This window comes from Pezoporus flaviventris, unplaced genomic scaffold, assembly GCF_033815535.1.
Source record: "Pezoporus flaviventris isolate CSIRO_AGI_PZ_B2104156 unplaced genomic scaffold, CSIRO_AGI_Pfla_v1 ptg000020l, whole genome shotgun sequence".
In the NCBI taxonomy this organism is placed as follows: Eukaryota; Metazoa; Chordata; class Aves; order Psittaciformes; family Psittacidae; genus Pezoporus; species Pezoporus flaviventris.
In genome coordinates, this window is record NW_026892568.1 from 7,389,539 (window position 1) to 7,406,665 (window position 17,127).

The 17,127-nt window shown below is 42.0% G+C and overlaps 1 protein-coding gene, 1 long non-coding RNA gene and 4 other non-coding genes across 9 annotated transcripts in view; 3 read left to right on the top strand and 3 right to left on the bottom strand.

Moving 5' to 3' along the window:
* FOXK2 (forkhead box K2) overlaps positions 1 to 11,591 on the bottom strand; it is a 71,612-nt gene extending 60,021 nt beyond the window's left edge. Inside the window, exons 1-5 of one of the 3 annotated variants that reach the window (XM_061455604.1) lie at positions 11,045 to 11,591; positions 8,717 to 8,766; positions 6,948 to 7,151; positions 6,733 to 6,858; positions 6,340 to 6,465 (exon numbers count right to left, since the gene is read on the bottom strand). In XM_061455604.1, coding sequence (XP_061311588.1) covers positions 6,340 to 6,465; positions 6,733 to 6,858; positions 6,948 to 7,144 — 449 coding nt within the window. In that variant the 5' untranslated portion in view covers positions 7,145 to 7,151; positions 8,717 to 8,766; positions 11,045 to 11,591. Of the gene's footprint in view, positions 1 to 6,339; positions 6,466 to 6,732; positions 6,859 to 6,947; positions 7,152 to 8,716; positions 8,772 to 11,044 lie in introns of those variants that run through there. The other 2 variants (XM_061455606.1, XM_061455605.1) reach the window with 2 other exon arrangements.
* LOC133270427 (uncharacterized) lies at positions 2,399 to 6,324 on the bottom strand. Of its 2 annotated transcripts, none has more exons than XR_009743767.1 (3): positions 5,575 to 6,324; positions 5,291 to 5,483; positions 2,399 to 5,169 (listed from the first exon to the last, which is right to left on the bottom strand). It is a non-coding gene; the product is annotated as an uncharacterized LOC133270427 (long non-coding RNA). The 2 variants fall into 2 exon arrangements; XR_009743768.1 differs by having other exon boundaries at positions 2,399 to 4,611; positions 5,575 to 6,321.
* A 2,555-nt stretch (positions 11,592 to 14,146) lies between the features above and the next one.
* On the bottom strand, positions 14,147 to 14,253 carry LOC133270462 (U6 spliceosomal RNA). The gene has a single exon (XR_009743785.1). It is a non-coding gene; the product is annotated as a U6 spliceosomal RNA (small nuclear RNA).
* An 832-nt stretch (positions 14,254 to 15,085) lies between these two features.
* Positions 15,086 to 15,157, top strand: TRNAM-CAU (transfer RNA methionine (anticodon CAU)). Its single transcript has one exon. It is a non-coding gene; the product is annotated as a tRNA-Met (tRNA).
* Positions 15,158 to 16,304: 1,147 nt separating this feature from the next.
* On the top strand, positions 16,305 to 16,376 carry TRNAQ-CUG (transfer RNA glutamine (anticodon CUG)). The gene has a single exon. It is a non-coding gene; the product is annotated as a tRNA-Gln (tRNA).
* A 619-nt stretch (positions 16,377 to 16,995) lies between these two features.
* On the top strand, positions 16,996 to 17,067 carry TRNAQ-UUG (transfer RNA glutamine (anticodon UUG)). The gene has a single exon. It is a non-coding gene; the product is annotated as a tRNA-Gln (tRNA).
* The last annotated feature ends 60 nt before the right edge of the window (positions 17,068 to 17,127 follow it).

The window sequence follows — 17,127 nt, forward strand, 5'->3', positions numbered from 1 at the left end:
GCCCCCTTTTCCCCCCCCAAAAAAAAACCAAAACTATGAAGCTTTCATGTAATACTGAGTTGAGCACAATAGTAATTATTGTGATTTACTACATTACTTCTTGTAAAGGCAAAATAGAATACAAAATGAATAGTATGAAAACTGGTGCATGGTAACTTGTTTAGGTAATGGTTTGAAATTTGAGTTCCACCACAAAACCTATCCCTATTTGGATGGAAGTTTCTCAGTTTACATACTTAGATACTCACATTTCAAAAGATTTCATAGATCTACAGTTCTAAAGAAACCAACTGGGACAGTGAAGTCACATTAAAAACACACACAAAGAGTTCTGTGTTTTTACAGCCACTGTTTGTCTTTCACTATACACGCATACAAAAAATGTCCTTATTTTCATATCACTTAGGTCAGAAACCTATACTCGGTATTGCCAAGAAGCCAACTATTTTGCTTAGAGTAATTCTGTCTGTGTATTCTTAACATATCATTGGAACAATGCAATTGGAACAGTGCAAATTTCTATTGATTTAGTTCTGACATTTGAATTTATCCAAGTTCAGCAATTTCCGTAAGTGCAGAAAAACTTCCTCAGCTGTTTTGACATGAGCATAGCCATTGCTCTTGCCATATTCGTGGCAGAAATAATCTTGTTTCTGAATCATCAATTCACTAGTATGCAACATTGACTAGAAAATACTAATACTAAAATAGAACTAATGTTCTACTGAAGTTAGATGTTCAAGAGCATATATTGATATAACAACTCAAAATATAACATTTATGCATATTATATCATTACAAAAGGAATTTTTTCAGAGTCTGCTTTTCTCTTGACTTTTCTTCTGCATGAAGTGCTAGTCTTAAGGGAGCTTTTGGGGGAAACATCAGTATGGGCTGAATCATACTACACTCAAGTACTGCACACCAAATAATTGTTCTACTTGTAATTCTAGATAGTGAGTGCACCTCAATGCATCATGTATTCACAGTATTGTTTACTTTGACAAAAATAAGTCATTAAATCTAAATACTTTTAGTGTGCAAAGGCACAAGAACTAGGTTAAAAGAGGCTGACAAGATGGTGCTTAAATGCCACAGAAGGGCAGAGCTCCTTATTGAAATAAGCTACTGCAGTTGCAGATTCTTCTATGATCTTGTATACTTTGGAGGAAAACTGAACTGACATTCCTGAAGGCTGAGTCCTCTTCCCTTGAGGTCACTGACAATAAATAAATAGATCTGAGAGCACTGAAAGACACTTCACTGACAACTAGTGCCACTAGTTGTAGTCTCTGTGAGCCAAAGTGAGTCACAGACATGAATGACTGCTTAGTAGTCAAAGAAAAATCTGAAAGGTACATAGCAAAAGAGAACACAGAAGGACACTGGAAGTAGCATTTTCGTTTTGAGAAAGCTTCAAATCATCTTCTCTGCTTTATTTTAAAGAGCTATCTGTACAACATTTGGCAGAAGATAAATTGTTAGCATGGCAACACTAAATCTTGATACTTCAAAAGCAACAAAAGAATAGTTCAAAGCAGCAGTTTCTTATAGCAGCTGAAGTAGCTCATTGAAGAAACTGAATGTTGACCTAATCAGGGGAATTTCTTCACAGAGAGAGGCTGTTCTAATATAAGTTTATGGGAAAACCCAGCTCGTTTGAATACTGTAAGATCAAGACCTAAATGCTTATCGAACGTGTATGCTTAAAGACAACAAAAATCAGAAGCCTGGGAGTTTCTGACTTTCTGACAAACACATATTGAATACAGTCATGCTCATTTCACAATTGCTCGGTTAAAAACTTGCCAGGATTACCCATACTTGGTAACTACGAAACAAGCTCAGAACTGCCATCACTATTCTGTTGAACTTGAGTTACTAAAAGTTCTCCACACTCATTGCATCTTTGTTAAGAGAAGGAAATAATTAAGAAGCATCATATATCAGGTTTCGTAGCATCAAAAGCCAAATCAAGAGATCAAATTAGTCAATAATGAAATATATTTAGATAACTGAAGTAGTAGCTGATATTGAGTACTCATTTTTCAGAAGGCACTAACACAACACACTATGTAGTTCAATATTTTTACCCATCATTAAGTGCACCAATAAATTGCAAGAATACCTTCCAGGGTGTGGGATATGTTAAATTTGCTCCCTAAAAAAAGCATTCCAAGAAACACATTTGGGATGGAAGAATGCTTGATGCTTCAGCTGCTACCAGAATGTTGCTTCTGTTTTAACCCTATGAGTTTTAAATAAAATGGGAGGAACTTTTTCATTAACAAAACCTACAGAAGTTAATAAATTCTGAATAAGCTTGAGCAATACCTACCAGCATTTTGGCTTGTTGTTTCTTGCTCCCCTTCAGAGATCTATGTACAGACTCTTGCAGTGAAATAATCCACTCCACACACTTTATTAATGCTAGCATAACACAATAAAACTTTAGGTAATTAAGTTTAATGTGCTATTCAACAAGTAACATGGGATTTCATACTACAACTTACAGTAATCCTTTACAGTTCACAGTACCCTCACAGCAAAATCAAAATGGCCCAAAACTGCCCCAGTAGTCTTATACAAGAGCTTGATTTTCTTCTTGCTGCTCACCCTGGAAAGTAACATAATGACAAGTTACAATATGCCATTCAAATATCTAAATAGGAAATATGTTTGCATTGTTTCACAGTGTCTGTCGAGGCAAGTACATTCCCCTCACAGAATATTCTGACTTTAAAATAATGGAAAATATTACAATAATTCCATTAGTGGTTTTGTATGTGCAATACCTATAATCAGACCAACATATTTTTATGACATATATACAGAGATTTTACTATAGTGAAACACAGATCAACACTTAGCATTAAACTAACTGTCACACTAACCACTCAATCTTAATTTTCTGTAAGGAAGAGCCAGATTACACATGCGCTTTCAAGTTACATTAGCGAAATAATCACAGGCTGTGGTTTGGGGGGGGGTGTGTTTGGTTGGTTGTTGGTTTGGGGTTTTTTTTTGAAGTAAAAACTACCTATGAACACTAAAGACCAAAAGCAGTACCTGCAGAACCTTTTGGTTCGATTAAGAATTGTTATTTTATACTTTGGCCAACTTGGAGAGTTTGAAAATGCAGACTACTCAAAGCATCAAAAACGAACTTGTTGGTAGAGCACAGGAAACTGTCCTACTAAGCAGGTTACTTTAATCACGTGGGTTTGGTTTGGTTTTTTTTTTCCCCTCTTTCTTTGAAATGTAATTTAAGATTTTCTTTCCTGCTTGCTAAGAAAGTCCTCAGCTGCTCACCTCACATGGTGTCATGCTAAGTCTTCAGCATTAACAGCTTGCTAGACTCTTCCTCATGGTTGTTCAGTTTCTTTTTGAGGGAAGGAATTAACACTTTACAAGTGCTTTGTCTGAACAGTAACCACGCAACTTTTCAGACAACAGGTTACTTCAGATAAAGAGAAATTCTGCAATGCAGACTCATGCCAGATCCCAGGATTCTGAGGAAAGCCATTCAGCAAAAGATCATTATGAAAGGAGTTGCCACTACCATTTTAGGAGAGACAGGAACTGGAGCTGAAGCCTGACTTCAAAGTCAGGTCTTCCCAACTTATCAGTTACTCCTGACTGACACCAACTCATCCTACAGGCTTCAGTTTTCCTCGCCAAACTGCTGTGACACTTTCAAGTATTTATTTTCTATTTGTATTCCATTTCTGCTCTTAGATACTTCCCAGAATCAAGTCCTAGGACAGTCAGTTCTACCATGAGAAACTGTCTCATCAATAAAAGAATAGGCAAAGGAAAGTTTTGAACTGCTATCACTCAAATATTGCAGAAGAATCCCAAATTCTTCAAAGTTTCCTCAAAAAATCCTGTTCAAGTACTTTTATTCATCATTCTCCGATCTTAATGTCAGAGTAAATAATAAACATTAAAGGAAAACCAATGAATCATTTATTATCTGCTTTGACACTTGTTACATGCAAACCAGAAAAATCATTTGCATCTAGGCTGGTTAACATTCTAAATGTTAAAGTTGGATATTCACAACAGAAGAAGCATTAGAGAACTGGATGTACCCAAGAATCTAACTGGACATGGCTCAGTGACACTTTCCTTTGGCTATGCCCTGCCAATAATACTTTAAATGAGATTTCTGAACATACTCCTCTTCCTGTGTTATTTTAAGTCTTCACAACAGCCACAACTCAGAAAACCCATACCATTTCACCTGGCAAGAACCTTGACATCCTGATGCTTGACTCTCTCAGTGTTTCTCCATGAACTTAATTCCCTACAACACCAATCTCTGAAAGCTAGCATCATAAGGCAAGAGTACAAAACCAAGACAGAAACCAAACATTAAAGCCACCAATGAAGCAGGCAAGTTTTCTCTTCTTGCCCCATTATCTCTGATATTTCCAGTTCCTTACAGTTAGTGTGCAGCCAACCTAAACCTAGCAGCATAGAACAAGAAGTATACTCTGTAAGGCCAAAACCAATAACAGCAACAGGAAAACATGACACCCAAATGCCTGGAAAGCAGGAAGTACCTGCCTTCATCTCCACCCTTCAACAGGAAGTCCAGTACCACACCTTTAAAAACAAGAAGAAAAAAAAAAGTATACATTAACATAACCACTGTTCCTTTCCAAAGGAAAGTCACTATTTTCTACAAGTAAAAACTTTGGCCACCCATCTAAAACCACCAAGTCAGCATCTGAATTTAGTCTTACTCTAAAGGCCCAAGTTCACCTACCAATGTGACTTTGGGCAAGTCACCAGTATGGATATCCCACAGATTGTAAGAAACCCTCAATAACATGAAACTACCTGAATACTACACTGTCAATGAAAACCAAACCCAGACACATCACCAGTAATGTAGTGTTTAGACACTGAAACAAAACAATACCCTTACAGAGGCCATTCAACAACTCCTGGTAGGTAAATATTCCCTAGAATAACACAGTGTGACCTAGGATGTCTGTCCCATAAAACTCCATTCTTATTTTTTAATCTCTTCTTAGGCAGCTGTCATTTCTTAGCATTATACAATTATGACTGCATACTTGCCTGATCATTTGTCCAGCATTTTATATACTCAGTGTTATTCAACATCTTCACATAGATATCATGAGACTGTAACAAAGCCTCATATATCTTACCTTTTAGGTTAAACAGAAGTTTTTCTTATACCAAACAACTTTTCACAGTATTTCTCATGCTCAGAAGGCTGAAATAAGCGATCAGTTAAGAACAAACCCTGTCTCACCTGTATCAAATCAGTCCCAGGAATTCAATTATTGCTGTACTCCAAACTAACATTATATTGCCAGAGAAAAATGGCATTTTGAAGAATGTACTTGAGTTTGCCAGCTTCATCAACACCTTATTTTCTCCTGACCTAGCTTCATAAATTCTTCTGTGCCACAGAACTGCATTCAAAACCCCAACTTGCTCACCTACTAAAATCAAAAGTAAGAAGAATTAGGAAAGTCACAGGCAAAACCACAGAGAAAACAAGAATCAGACAAACACGCTGCATATGTTACATACTTCACCATGTTAGTGAGGGGTTTGAACACACCATGCAATGCCAGCGTCATGTCCCACGTTTTCAGTGGACCCCTGCACACATGGAAAAATGCATTTTAATAAAGGTCAGATAACTAAAATCATGGATGAAATTACAATTATTCAGTAACACTGTTGTGGATAACTGAAACCTAAATAAAGAGTAATGGACAAGCATACCTATTTGAGGCTCCTCTGATTTCAAATGTGAATGTCTCAGTTACTGATGACACTGCGGTAAAAGAAATCAGCAGTCGACTGATGATGTGGTTGCCTCTTGAGCACGGCACTAGTTTTAGATAGGTTAACATGTCACTTTGTATGTCATATCACTCGGTCAACAATGAAACATTTCTGAGAAAAGTTAAAGCACACACAATTGCACTTGCCTGGAGACTGTACTCCTGTAAAAACCTAGCTGCTTATACAAGTGACTAAGATACATGCAAAGTACTGGCTATTTTCTTGTCCTGTCCCAGTCGTGAATCTTGTATGCAATTAAGGCAGTAAGTCACTGAACAAGCAGGTTTGCTGTGTGTACACTTAAAAGCTTTACAACTTTTCCAAAGTCTCTCTTAGGTTCTTGCCTCAGAAGGACTGGACCAACCCTTGTGTACCAACATGGTTTTAGCTAATAAAGCATGAATGACATGAGTTTCTAATGAACAAAATTAATTGTGGTAATAAAACCAATGTAAAATATTTTCAAATGCAAAACATTCAAAAAAAAAAAACAGCATCACTAACGTGTCATCCTTCTCTATGGAGGAGCAGTCAAGCAGCATCTCCCCCTCTTCTTTCACAGTTACAATTCTCACATCTTCAAGTCCAGAACAAGCAGATTCTTCAGACAACTGATCGTCATTGTCATACCTGCAAATACAACCCAAGCTGTTAACTGAGACATTTTTTCTGCAATAATTTTATTTGTTTTGTCTAGACTGGTATTATGTGCTCAACAATACAAACAACAAAAGGCATACATAAGCTGTTCTACAAAGGATATAAAAACATCTTCCATTTTAGTAAAATTAGCTGCACGCTTCCCTTTTTCTTACATAAACTCCACTGCATTTTTCAACTACTATCATGAAAAATATGTCATCCACCCTTCACATGTATAGAGAGTACACTACTAACATTCTATCAGCTGCTATTAATGAAGCGCTTCCTGGCAATGCTGCTGCTTCTTTCACAGTAATTCTTCTCATACCCTGAGAGAGGGAACGGACTGGAGCTTTTGACAATGGGTCACGGCTGTCATACCTAGAAAGAAAATAAGCAGTTGCTATTAATGTCAAAAATTATTTACTTGGTATTAAATAAATAGAGGAATACTGGGACAGTCTACTTACAAGTCCAGTAAAAACCCTGCAACTTCTGCATCGTTTCTGAAATCTAACTTTTCCTTAAGTGCCAACCATCGGTCAATATGATTTCCCACATAAATCCTTGTTTTCCCCCTTCTTCTATCAAGACTTTGCTTTCTCTTTTTCTTTTCCAGAAAAGACAGCACTGGGGGCCTTCCACATCTCTTTGGTGGTGGCGACATTGTGAGCCTAGGTATAAAGAGAAGACTGTTTAGTGAGTGAGAGCTCGGACTAACAGATTGTACCTCTGTGTTCGAGTCATTGTAGCGCAAACTGATAGACAGCCACGGTAACCCTTCTACTCCTATGAAGTTAAGCACATAAACCACTACAAACGAGCACGGCTCTCAGCAGACGCAGCCGCCGTGGCGCGCAGCCCTCACGGGGAAGAAAGGCGCGGCGGCACACGCCCACCCGGTCTCTCCGACGAACCCGGCCGTTTCCAGCCAGGCCACGGCGACGGGCCCCGGGACAACCCCACCTAAGGCCGCCCCTAAGGGAATACCCATTCCCTGCCGCGTCCCGAGCCTGCAGCGCCTCGCCGCCTCCTCACGCCCCGCCGGTGGAAGCCGCTGGGGAGGATCAGTCACTCACCGCCACGGACATAAACACAACAGCGCCAGCACCGACCGACATAAACACGAGGCACGTGATCAGAGGCGCGTGCTGATGACGCGCACGTCACGTGAGAGCGGGGCAGCGCCCGCTGCTCTGCAGCCCTCGGGGGCGATCGTGGCGGAGCCTCACGGGGACCGAGCGACCGCTCCCGGAGCGGGAGGCGTGGCAAGGGTCAGGACCGCCCGGGCACTGCTGGGCTGCTCCCGGGTTAAGCCGGGTGCCTCCAGATGAGGTTACTTGTATCGTGCGGCTGCTGTCCCTGCGAGAGAAGGCCTCGGACAGCGCTGCTTTCCGCGGTGCGGGAAAAGAGTGCTTGCAGAGGTCGAGTACCAGTTTTAAGGAAACTGATTTAAAGCCTTTTTTAAACATTAAAACGTGCAGCTAACGACAGTCACAGTGAAAGCACTGCGTGCCACTGAGATAAAAACTGGCATCTGCAAGTTACTGGTGCAAAGAGGGAGCAGGTAACAAAATAGATCTTTAAATACTCGTTTAATAACTTAAGTAAATGTGGTACAAAAGATAGAAAACACAGGTTTTCCAGGCAATGTTCCCAGTCCAAATTGAAAAAAAATCTTCTTTAATAATACAGTATAATACTGCAGAGGGTATTATTATTTTACCACCACAGTGTATTGTTATTTTACCTCCTAAAAGGCCAGATTCAGAGACAAAATCAGACATATCTTCTATGGAGCAGAGGATATGTGACATTTGACTTGCTTGTTGAAAGGGAAATACTAAATCAGTGACACCAGGAAAAAGAAAATGCATCTAAACTCAAAATCCATGCTGTCACAAACTATTCCAGCTGCAGCCAAACACAGCACATGTTCCACCAGTTTCTTGGCACCTCCACACACTTCTATTTACACATACTGCATTTTAAAATCACTAAATCCACAGACCAAGTTAGCCAGCAGTACTTACGGATCATTTTAACCAAAGAGAGGGACAATCATACCTGCCAATTTATTATTATTTCTACTGTCAGTGTTGGTAGACTCACAGTAACAAGTCAAACAAGTTACCTCAAGAACTGACTGAAGGCTCATAGAAACATTTGCAGCTGCTGAATCAGCTGAATAACAGAAACAAAAATATTTTGTTTGGGTTTTGTCCAACTTTCACACAACTTGAAAATAAACTGAAGAAAAAAAGCCACCACGTCCTGAAATCCGTTTCACTATGTCATCTTTTACAACAGTACACAAGCAGATTTTCATGACACAGTGTGTGAGTTAATAGAAGAGGAATGAAAAAAGAAGCAAAGAAGAATTATCTTGGTATAATTATAGGCTCTCTCAAAATAGCACAAATTCTCAGTGGTACTTGTATCTAAGGATAATCCCTTGCATTTTAACCTTTTCTTAAATATGAGAGAATTCCTTCTCTGTCCCCATTATTTCTGCAAAATAGATAATTGGTGATAGTGTTTCCAATTAAATATTGCTGTTTAAGAAGCTTTTTGTACTTATTTCTTACGACGGCCTTCACAAGTGTAGTCTGTATAAACACATTCACATTCCAAGTAACTTGTTAACCATGTTAACCACTAAAAGCTGTTGTTTGCTTACAGGTTCCTGGTTATCCTGAAATTACAGAGCTGCTGGGAGAAGTAAAGGGTTACTAACAACATTTACTTCCACCAAGTAACTTTGAAACAAAAGCAAATATGCAGCCACTTGCCTTTTCAGTATATTAAACAAGATCCTTCTGTCAGGCATAGTAGCAAAATTAAAAATAGCATTTAAGAAATTAAGATGTATGCCTGTGTTCCCAATGATGAATTAATAGATAAGAAAAAAAAACCAAAGCTTTTAAGTTAATGTATCTGGCCATACTTGTGGGGTTTTAAGGAGGTCTATGAGCCAGTATTAATTTCTCCAGCTTTAGCCAATCCTGGCTGTGTGGCAGACACAGCAAGGGAATGCTTTTAACTCCAACAATATTATATTAATGTTGACTTTACCACTTGGATGTCCATGCCAGTGATGTTAATATTTTGCTCCTGAACTGTTTCATACGAGTTCTTTAATAAACACGCGTTCCTGGTACAATGGAGTGTATGTTATTATACAGCAGCAGCAGCTGCCACTTAGGAATGAAATTTCAAAGCCCATACCCCAGGCTCAGCAAAGGTTAAGGTTCATTTTCCTCCCCAGCAAATGCAAAGAAACGTAACTGAGGACACCAGGTGCAGCACTCTGCCTCCTCTCAAACAGCCACTGCAGTTGTGCAGGAAAGAATTCCAGAGGTTTATATAGTTCATAGCAGTCTCTACTACATTACTTCAACTCACTCTTCTCCTCTTACCATCAAGTTCTCACTGAAAATCCCAGCTACACTATCACCTTTCCACTGATAAATATTTCACTATGTTTCATTAGTTTCCAGAGCAAACATCCTATCTCTGAGCTCCATATATGTAGCTTCCAAATGTAAGCACACCAATTACACACCTTACAAACTTATGAAGCTTCCTGTCTCCTGAAGCATGTGATTTTGGATATAAAATGCCCTATGCTGCTACAAGAGCAATCAGTAAACCCAGCAGTATGTTTAAATATTCTTGTTTATTTCATGGTTTATGTATATTTGTGAGATGGGATTGAGAAACTGCTCCCTGGATATGCCAATGTAAACTTCATATAGTAATTTATCTATGTAATAGAATTAAAACCATACAGAGATCTGGTTTATCTATCTAAGTTTCCAGAAAGCATGGGGATGCTGATCCTTTATCTGGTATATTCTCCAGTTATCAGCAATTAAAGGACTTTGAAGACAAACAGGGTCAATCCAAACCATTATGTTAAGCTGGCATGGAAACACCTATACTCCATGAACTGAATCCTTTTAGACTGGGCTTTGTAATATCCTGCTGCAGTGGTTCTTCCCTTTGCTCTTTGTTACAAGTGTTATTCCTAGACAAAAAGTGATTTATGACACTATCACAAAGTATTTCCATGTTCCAGTGCAATACTGATACCACTGAAAAAATACAGCACTGGTATTAATTAATTATTCACAAAGACCAACTCTCTCATCATCAACAGCTTTAATCAGTCTGTTTCTCTTCTAACCTGAAACAGAATCAATTACAACAATTTAATAAAGAGAACTAAGAAAAAAGTTGAACACCACCAGGTTTATCACCATATAACTCACGGCAGCAAGTCTTTGCTTGTGTTCAAATCCTTAATGCTTTCAGAACAACTCAATTTATGAAAAACAGCATGCAAAAGATCAACTGACTTGAAGGTTTAAGTTGTAGACTTTCAGAAAGCAGGCTCATTTTCAAAGTTGAGCTTTCGGTCCTTCGGGGCTTCATGAAACTAGAGGAACTACTATATTCTAAGGGATTTTAAGAAAAATTAGCTGTACAGAAATCTAGCAAGACCTGAATTCTCATTGCATCCTGATCCGTGTAAACTAAGTAACACAAAAGTAGAGTTTCTTACCTTTATTGATCACTGCTGAGAGTGATTCATCACATTTAAATTCTTTCAAACAAGCTTTGTATCTTCAGTCTTTCATCTAAGTTATTATATCTAGAAAGAATAACATATTCTTATATTTAAAAGCAGTTAAGTTATGCTGTGTAGTACCTAACATACAATAAAAAACTTTCATGTGGAAAACGTGAAGTAAAAACCAAGTTGAGAGGAACAGTCAAACACGCAGAGTCATCAGACCAATAAGCTACTGCATTTTAACTAGAGAAAAAGAGCATCTCTAACTGTGGAGGGCAACCTGAAAAACACGGTGCAGCTGAGTGTGCTCAACAGATCACAAAATGCTGGCATGAGCAGGCCGAAGAGAACAAACAGCTAATGTTCCTCTCCAAGGACTGTTTTGAATGGGATGTTATGAGAACAGCTGATATCTTGTGATTAACCACAGTTAAAACATAAAACAATGTATCCTGTGCAAGAATGATGATTTCTCAGATGATAGTGTAGTTCACTAATCTGAAGCAAATGTTAGTTAGATACAAGAACAAGAAAATGATAGTTGAAAATATGGTTGGGCAACCTTTGGGGTGGAATGTGTGTGTTGGGTTTTAATAGGTTATGTGTGGCAAATGCCTACGGCATACTCAAAGTATGTAATAGCGTGCTGTATGCTTAATAAATGATTCTGTACCTCCCTTCTCAGAGCTCGTGTCTCCATCTAACCATATAGTTGCTTCATGCTTCCTATTTTTACTTTCTTCCCATCACCATCTGCATCTGTTCTGCATTTTCTTCCAAAAAGCATCTACCTTGCTTAGCTTCACTACCCCATCACAGAATTCAGACTGAACAGGAACAAAATTCCCAATGCCAAAGCCAAAAAACCACTACCTGTTCATAAAAGGCCTTCTAAAAACAACTCTTGTTTTTCTTATAGTAATTTTAGATCTCTAAGAGAAACAGTCCATATTGATTCAATTCTTTGTTATGCACACCCTCTAAATAAAGTTGAGGGGTTTGGTCACCAGTACCTCTGGGGTGTACCTCTGCCTTCAGTACTGCCATTTTATAGAATCACAGAATGGTTTGGGTTGGAAAGGACCCTAAGATTATCCAGTTCCAACCCCCCTGCAGTGGGCAGGGACACCACACACTAAACCATGGCACCCAAGGCTCCATCCAACCTGGTCCAATCTTCCCCTGTTCTCTTGGTGGCCAGTACTGAATGCCACAAGAGTGAGATACTGTTGCCTGGAGAAAGGTGGTGAGCTACCACCTTTGCCAACAAACAAGAATTCCAGCTACTTTCAGTATCCTTCAGCAATAGAAAGTACTTCCTTATGGAAGCCATGTAAGCAATACTCAGAAGGACTGCCGGTTTTCTCTAGGAAAACTCAGAACACATGAGCTCCTCGAGAGGCAGCAACACTTGCAGCAGTGCTCCTTGTGAGTCCCCATTCTCCCTGGGAGGCTGCAGCTGAAGAGCATTTCTGATCCAGTGACAGATGGCTCTGAGGCAGCACTAGCACTGGTCAGGACAGTGGGGAACTGCGAGAGCCCTGGTGCAGGGTCAGAGTGATCCGGGCCCAACAAATCCTGTCAGGACAATTATCATCCATTCATCTACCTGCAAGCAGCTCAAGTGCAAGTACACATTTTGCTGGTTTTGTAACAGCTCTAACTAAATGTGTAGTATTTACTGCACTAACCCAATACTCACATGTCTTAATGCTCACACCACTGGCTGAATGGAATAGAATCCCTCTCACACCAAAACATGAGTGGTGATTACTCGGTTAACTACATTGAACTACCACAACTTTCTGATGAAAAATTTATGCTAGAAAGACAGTCTGCTTTCCCTAAGAAGACCTGCATGAAAATAAAAGCACTTTGAGGAGAAAATCCTCACATGGACACTCAGTGAAGCTGGAGGAGGCCACAGCTTCACCAGTGAAGCCCCTGCAAGCCCCAGGGGCACCAGCCTCGCACCGGGGCCTGCTCCCTACGGCCCCCGCCGACACCGTGGCAGAGTGGTATGGCCAGGGACGGGAGAGGACGCGACGGCACCAGCGGCCGCCATTGCATCCACCTCAGGGCCGGCGCTTCCCGCGCTCACGGAGACGCTCTCGCCACGAGAGCCCGGAGCAGGCACAGCGCTGCCTGAGGCGGGAGCCGCCGTTCCCTGGCGGGGCTGAGGCGGGGGCCGCCGCCCGCTGACTCGAAGCGGGTTTTCCCCACACGGCTCTCACCGCGAATGGAGCAGGGGAAGAGCGAGCAGGGCAGGAGCGACGGGCGTGAGTTTTGCCGAGGTAATTCAGCGGTAGCGATGTGCCTTCCTACTCCGTGCCCGAAGTCGTTCAGTGTGGCAGCTGGGAAGAGGCCTTCAATTGTTGACCAAAAAAGTATTGTGAGAAATAAAAGCGGAGCATGTGTGCAGAGTTGACGTGGGGAGCAACTCGGTTTTCCTCATTGGCAGCATGGGCTGAGTCAGATCCGAATCGGGCGAAGGACTGTAATGACAAGAGTGTGAAATAGAGCATACTCCTCACTTAAACGTGTGATAAACAGTGGTCAAGGGGAGCCTTTCCAGTGCCAGAGCCCACACTGCGTCCAGAGAGAATGAGCTGCAGATAAAATGTGGGAAAAAAACAACTTGATAAAGCAGATAAAACACAAAAAGGCGCTAGTCACTGACACTGTGCTGTGAGTCCTCAGGCAAGTGCCCGGAGGGTCATAAACCTCATGACAGACTTTCTAATTTTGCAAGTCATTTTTTTCTGCATCAACAACAGTAAATTGGATAAGCAGTATTAGCTCAAGTGCTAAGGAAAATGCGTGGATCCAGGTTGTTGTGTATAACCCTGCACCTCTGGATCTCGGCCTGAGGAGAACCCCCCACACAGTGCAGGAGGAGCCTGACCCAGGTAAGGTTTCCTCACAGGGACATTCAGGCATTGGTTCCCATCCTTGTGCCTTTGAGGTCAGTGGCTCTTTGGGGAGAGGAAGCAGTGTGAAAAAAAGAATGTGGTAACTGGAGGCTGTCCCTGTCATTGTCAGGACCCGGCTGAGTTCCTGGGCAGGGAGGTGGGCTACAGATACGGGGAAAAAAATATGGAACGCTTCACGAATTTGCGTGTCATCCTTGCGCAGGGGCCATGCTAATCTTCTCTGTATCGTTCCAATTTTAGTATATGTGCTGCCGAAGCGAGCACGATCTACTGTTCCTCCCCTTAGCTATTTATAGCCTTGGAATTAGGGCTCCGCAAGGACAGGGCGAGCGCGGGTGTGCGGCAGCAGCAGGTGCCGGGCCGAGCACCCTCGGTACCCACCGCCGGCGGGGCCGCGCCCGGGCTTGGTCTGCACGGGGGACCGCGGACGCTGGGGACAGCGGCTGCGTTCGGTGCCGTTCTCTATGCAAATGAGCGCAAAGCACACTGGGGAGGGGCGGTACCGGCACCCGCAGAGGGTGGTGGACCGGGGAACCGGTACGTTAGGAGTAGCGTTCGGAGTACGGTAAAGGCGGTAGAGTTCAGTTCTTTACAGTTAGCAATATTGATATTTTCTGTGGTAAAATATCGTCAATTTTACTTCGATTAGCTTATCAATTTTCTGTGGTAATATAACGTCGTTTTCGCTTATATTAGTTTAATACCTTTTTTATTTTGTGGTAATATATCGTTGATTTCACTTAAATTAGTGTAATACGAGCTTTCTATGGTAATATATCGTCGTTCTTAAATTAGTTGAATATCGACTTTCTATAGTAAATACATTGTAGTTCTTACTTAAAGTAGTTTAATATCAATCGTCTCTGGTAACTTACAGCACATTTAAACCATTTGCTGTTATTTCAGGTGTCTTTAAGCACATAGGGGCTGTAGTAGGGGCTCCCGCACTAGTGGGGAACGCTTTTACCTGTACCGGGCAGGGGCTGCCGGTGCCCGCCGGAGCAGCGGCGGGAGCATGGAGGTCTCCATGGTTACGTGGGAGCGATCGCGGCGGCTAGTCCGCTCTAAGCCAAAACGGGGTAAGACTGTAATACGCAGCAGAGTGGCGCAGCGGAAGCGTGCTGGGCCCATAACCCAGAGGTCGATGGATCGAAACCATCCTCTGCTAGCTGGTGTTCCGTTTTCATCCTTTTTCCGGCGGAGCGATCTGTGGTGAGCAAGAAGGCCAGGCTGCTTTGCAGGCCGTTCCATGGCATGGCGTGAAACTCGGCAACCGGTGTGTCCGTGATCGCTGGCTTTTTACTGTTATTTTCGCTTGTTTATGGGCGTGGAGTTGGTGGTGTGAGTACAGTTGTTTTTCCCGAAACCATCTTGACATGTACTGTAGTGGGTGCGAGTAAAGGATTACAACCTTTTCTTCTAGCACTATTTGATGATTTAATAGAACCACAGGCTTCTTTGAGCTGGAAGGGACCTTAAAGCTCATCCAGTTGCAACCGCCTGCTATGGGCAGGGACACCTTCCGCTAGAGCAGCTTGCTCCAAGCCCCGTCCAACCTGGCCTTGAACACTGCCAGGGATGAGGCAGCCACAGCTTCTTTGGGCACCCTGTGCCAGCACCTCAGCACCCTCACAGGGCTCTCATCTCAAACTCCCCTGTCAGTTTAAAGCCATTCCCCCTTGCCCTGTCCCTACAGGCCTTTGTCAAAAGCCCCTCTCCAGCTTTCTTTTGGGCCCCTTCAGGCACTGGAGCTGCTCTAAGGTCTCCCCGGAGCCGCCTTTTTTCCAGGCTGAACAAGACCAGCTCTCTCAGCCTGGCTCCATAGCAGAGGTGCTCCAGCCCTTGGAGCATCTTTGTGTCCTCATCTGGAGTTGCTCCAACAGTTTCATGTCTTTAATTATGTGTAAAAAGCTTGTTGCATCTGTTTGTAGCTTTTCCATGTCTTGTCTGTTTAAATGAAACATTCTGTTACCTATATACACTGGTCAGTTAATAGCAAGAGAGGAAATAATCTGGCAAACTAAAACAATAGTTGAGACAAGGAGGCCTGGTTCTTTTCAGATATAGCAAGCAAATACTCAAATTTGCATGAAAGCAAAACGAGTATACAAATGTCAAGTAAGAATCAGTGCATGCAGTATTGGAAGTCTATAATCGAGCTTTAAATTGAATTATCTAAGAAATAGCTTACTGATGGTTTAATGCTAAGTTGCTTCTAAATGTATGAACAGTGGATTGTTACATAGAATTTACACATACAGAATGCATGTAAGTGAGATCCCCTCAAAAGGAGTGCGCCGGGGGTCGGTTTCAACGGTTCCATGGTGTAATGGTTAGCACTCTGGACTCTGAATCCAGCGATCCGAGTTCAAATCTCGGTGGAACCTGATAGTTTTTGAGTGTGGGTGAAGTTTTTCTTGCTGCCCGTTGTCACGAAAAATGAGTTTAGGGAAAGCAGTGTTTTTCACGGGCAGTTGGAAAGCCATAAATTGCCGACATCTCGTGCTACCTGGAAAACGGATTTAAAAACAAGGAGAAGCAAACCATAGAGTTTTACCAATTTCCCCTTCCCACCCCCTCTATTTGTTGTAGGTAGGTTAGGACATTCTTACATCTATTCTCTGAAAAAATTCAGACATGCCATAGTACACTGAAACGTAAGGGATTCATTTTAGCTCTACGCCGTAAACAACCTGTGTGGTTTGTTCTAACTCCAGCTCGTGCATTAGAAAAGCACGAGGCTCTCTGTGAACCCCAGTGCACGTGTGAGGGTTCCGTTTGTGTATCTGAAAGATGCTGTTCCACTGCTCGTGTTTGCTGTCTGACCTTGCATCTTAGCGGTCGTTATACCACGAAGACAATGAATATTGTCGAAAGCTCTGCAAGGTTATGGCTTCAGTGGCACTGAACTCCCTGCCCATCATTCCAGCCTCCAGGCTGGAGGGGGATGGGAGTCGGTCACTGTGCGGTTATTGCCCGGGCTGGCGGAGGCGAGTGCCACCGCCCGGTTCTATGGTGTAATGGTTAGCACTCTGGACTTTGAATCCAGCGATCCGAGTTCAAATCTCGGTAGAACCTACGACGCAGACTGCTCTTTTACCCGCCCTTGGTGGCCCCTCGCCGGCGCAGCTCGTTCGC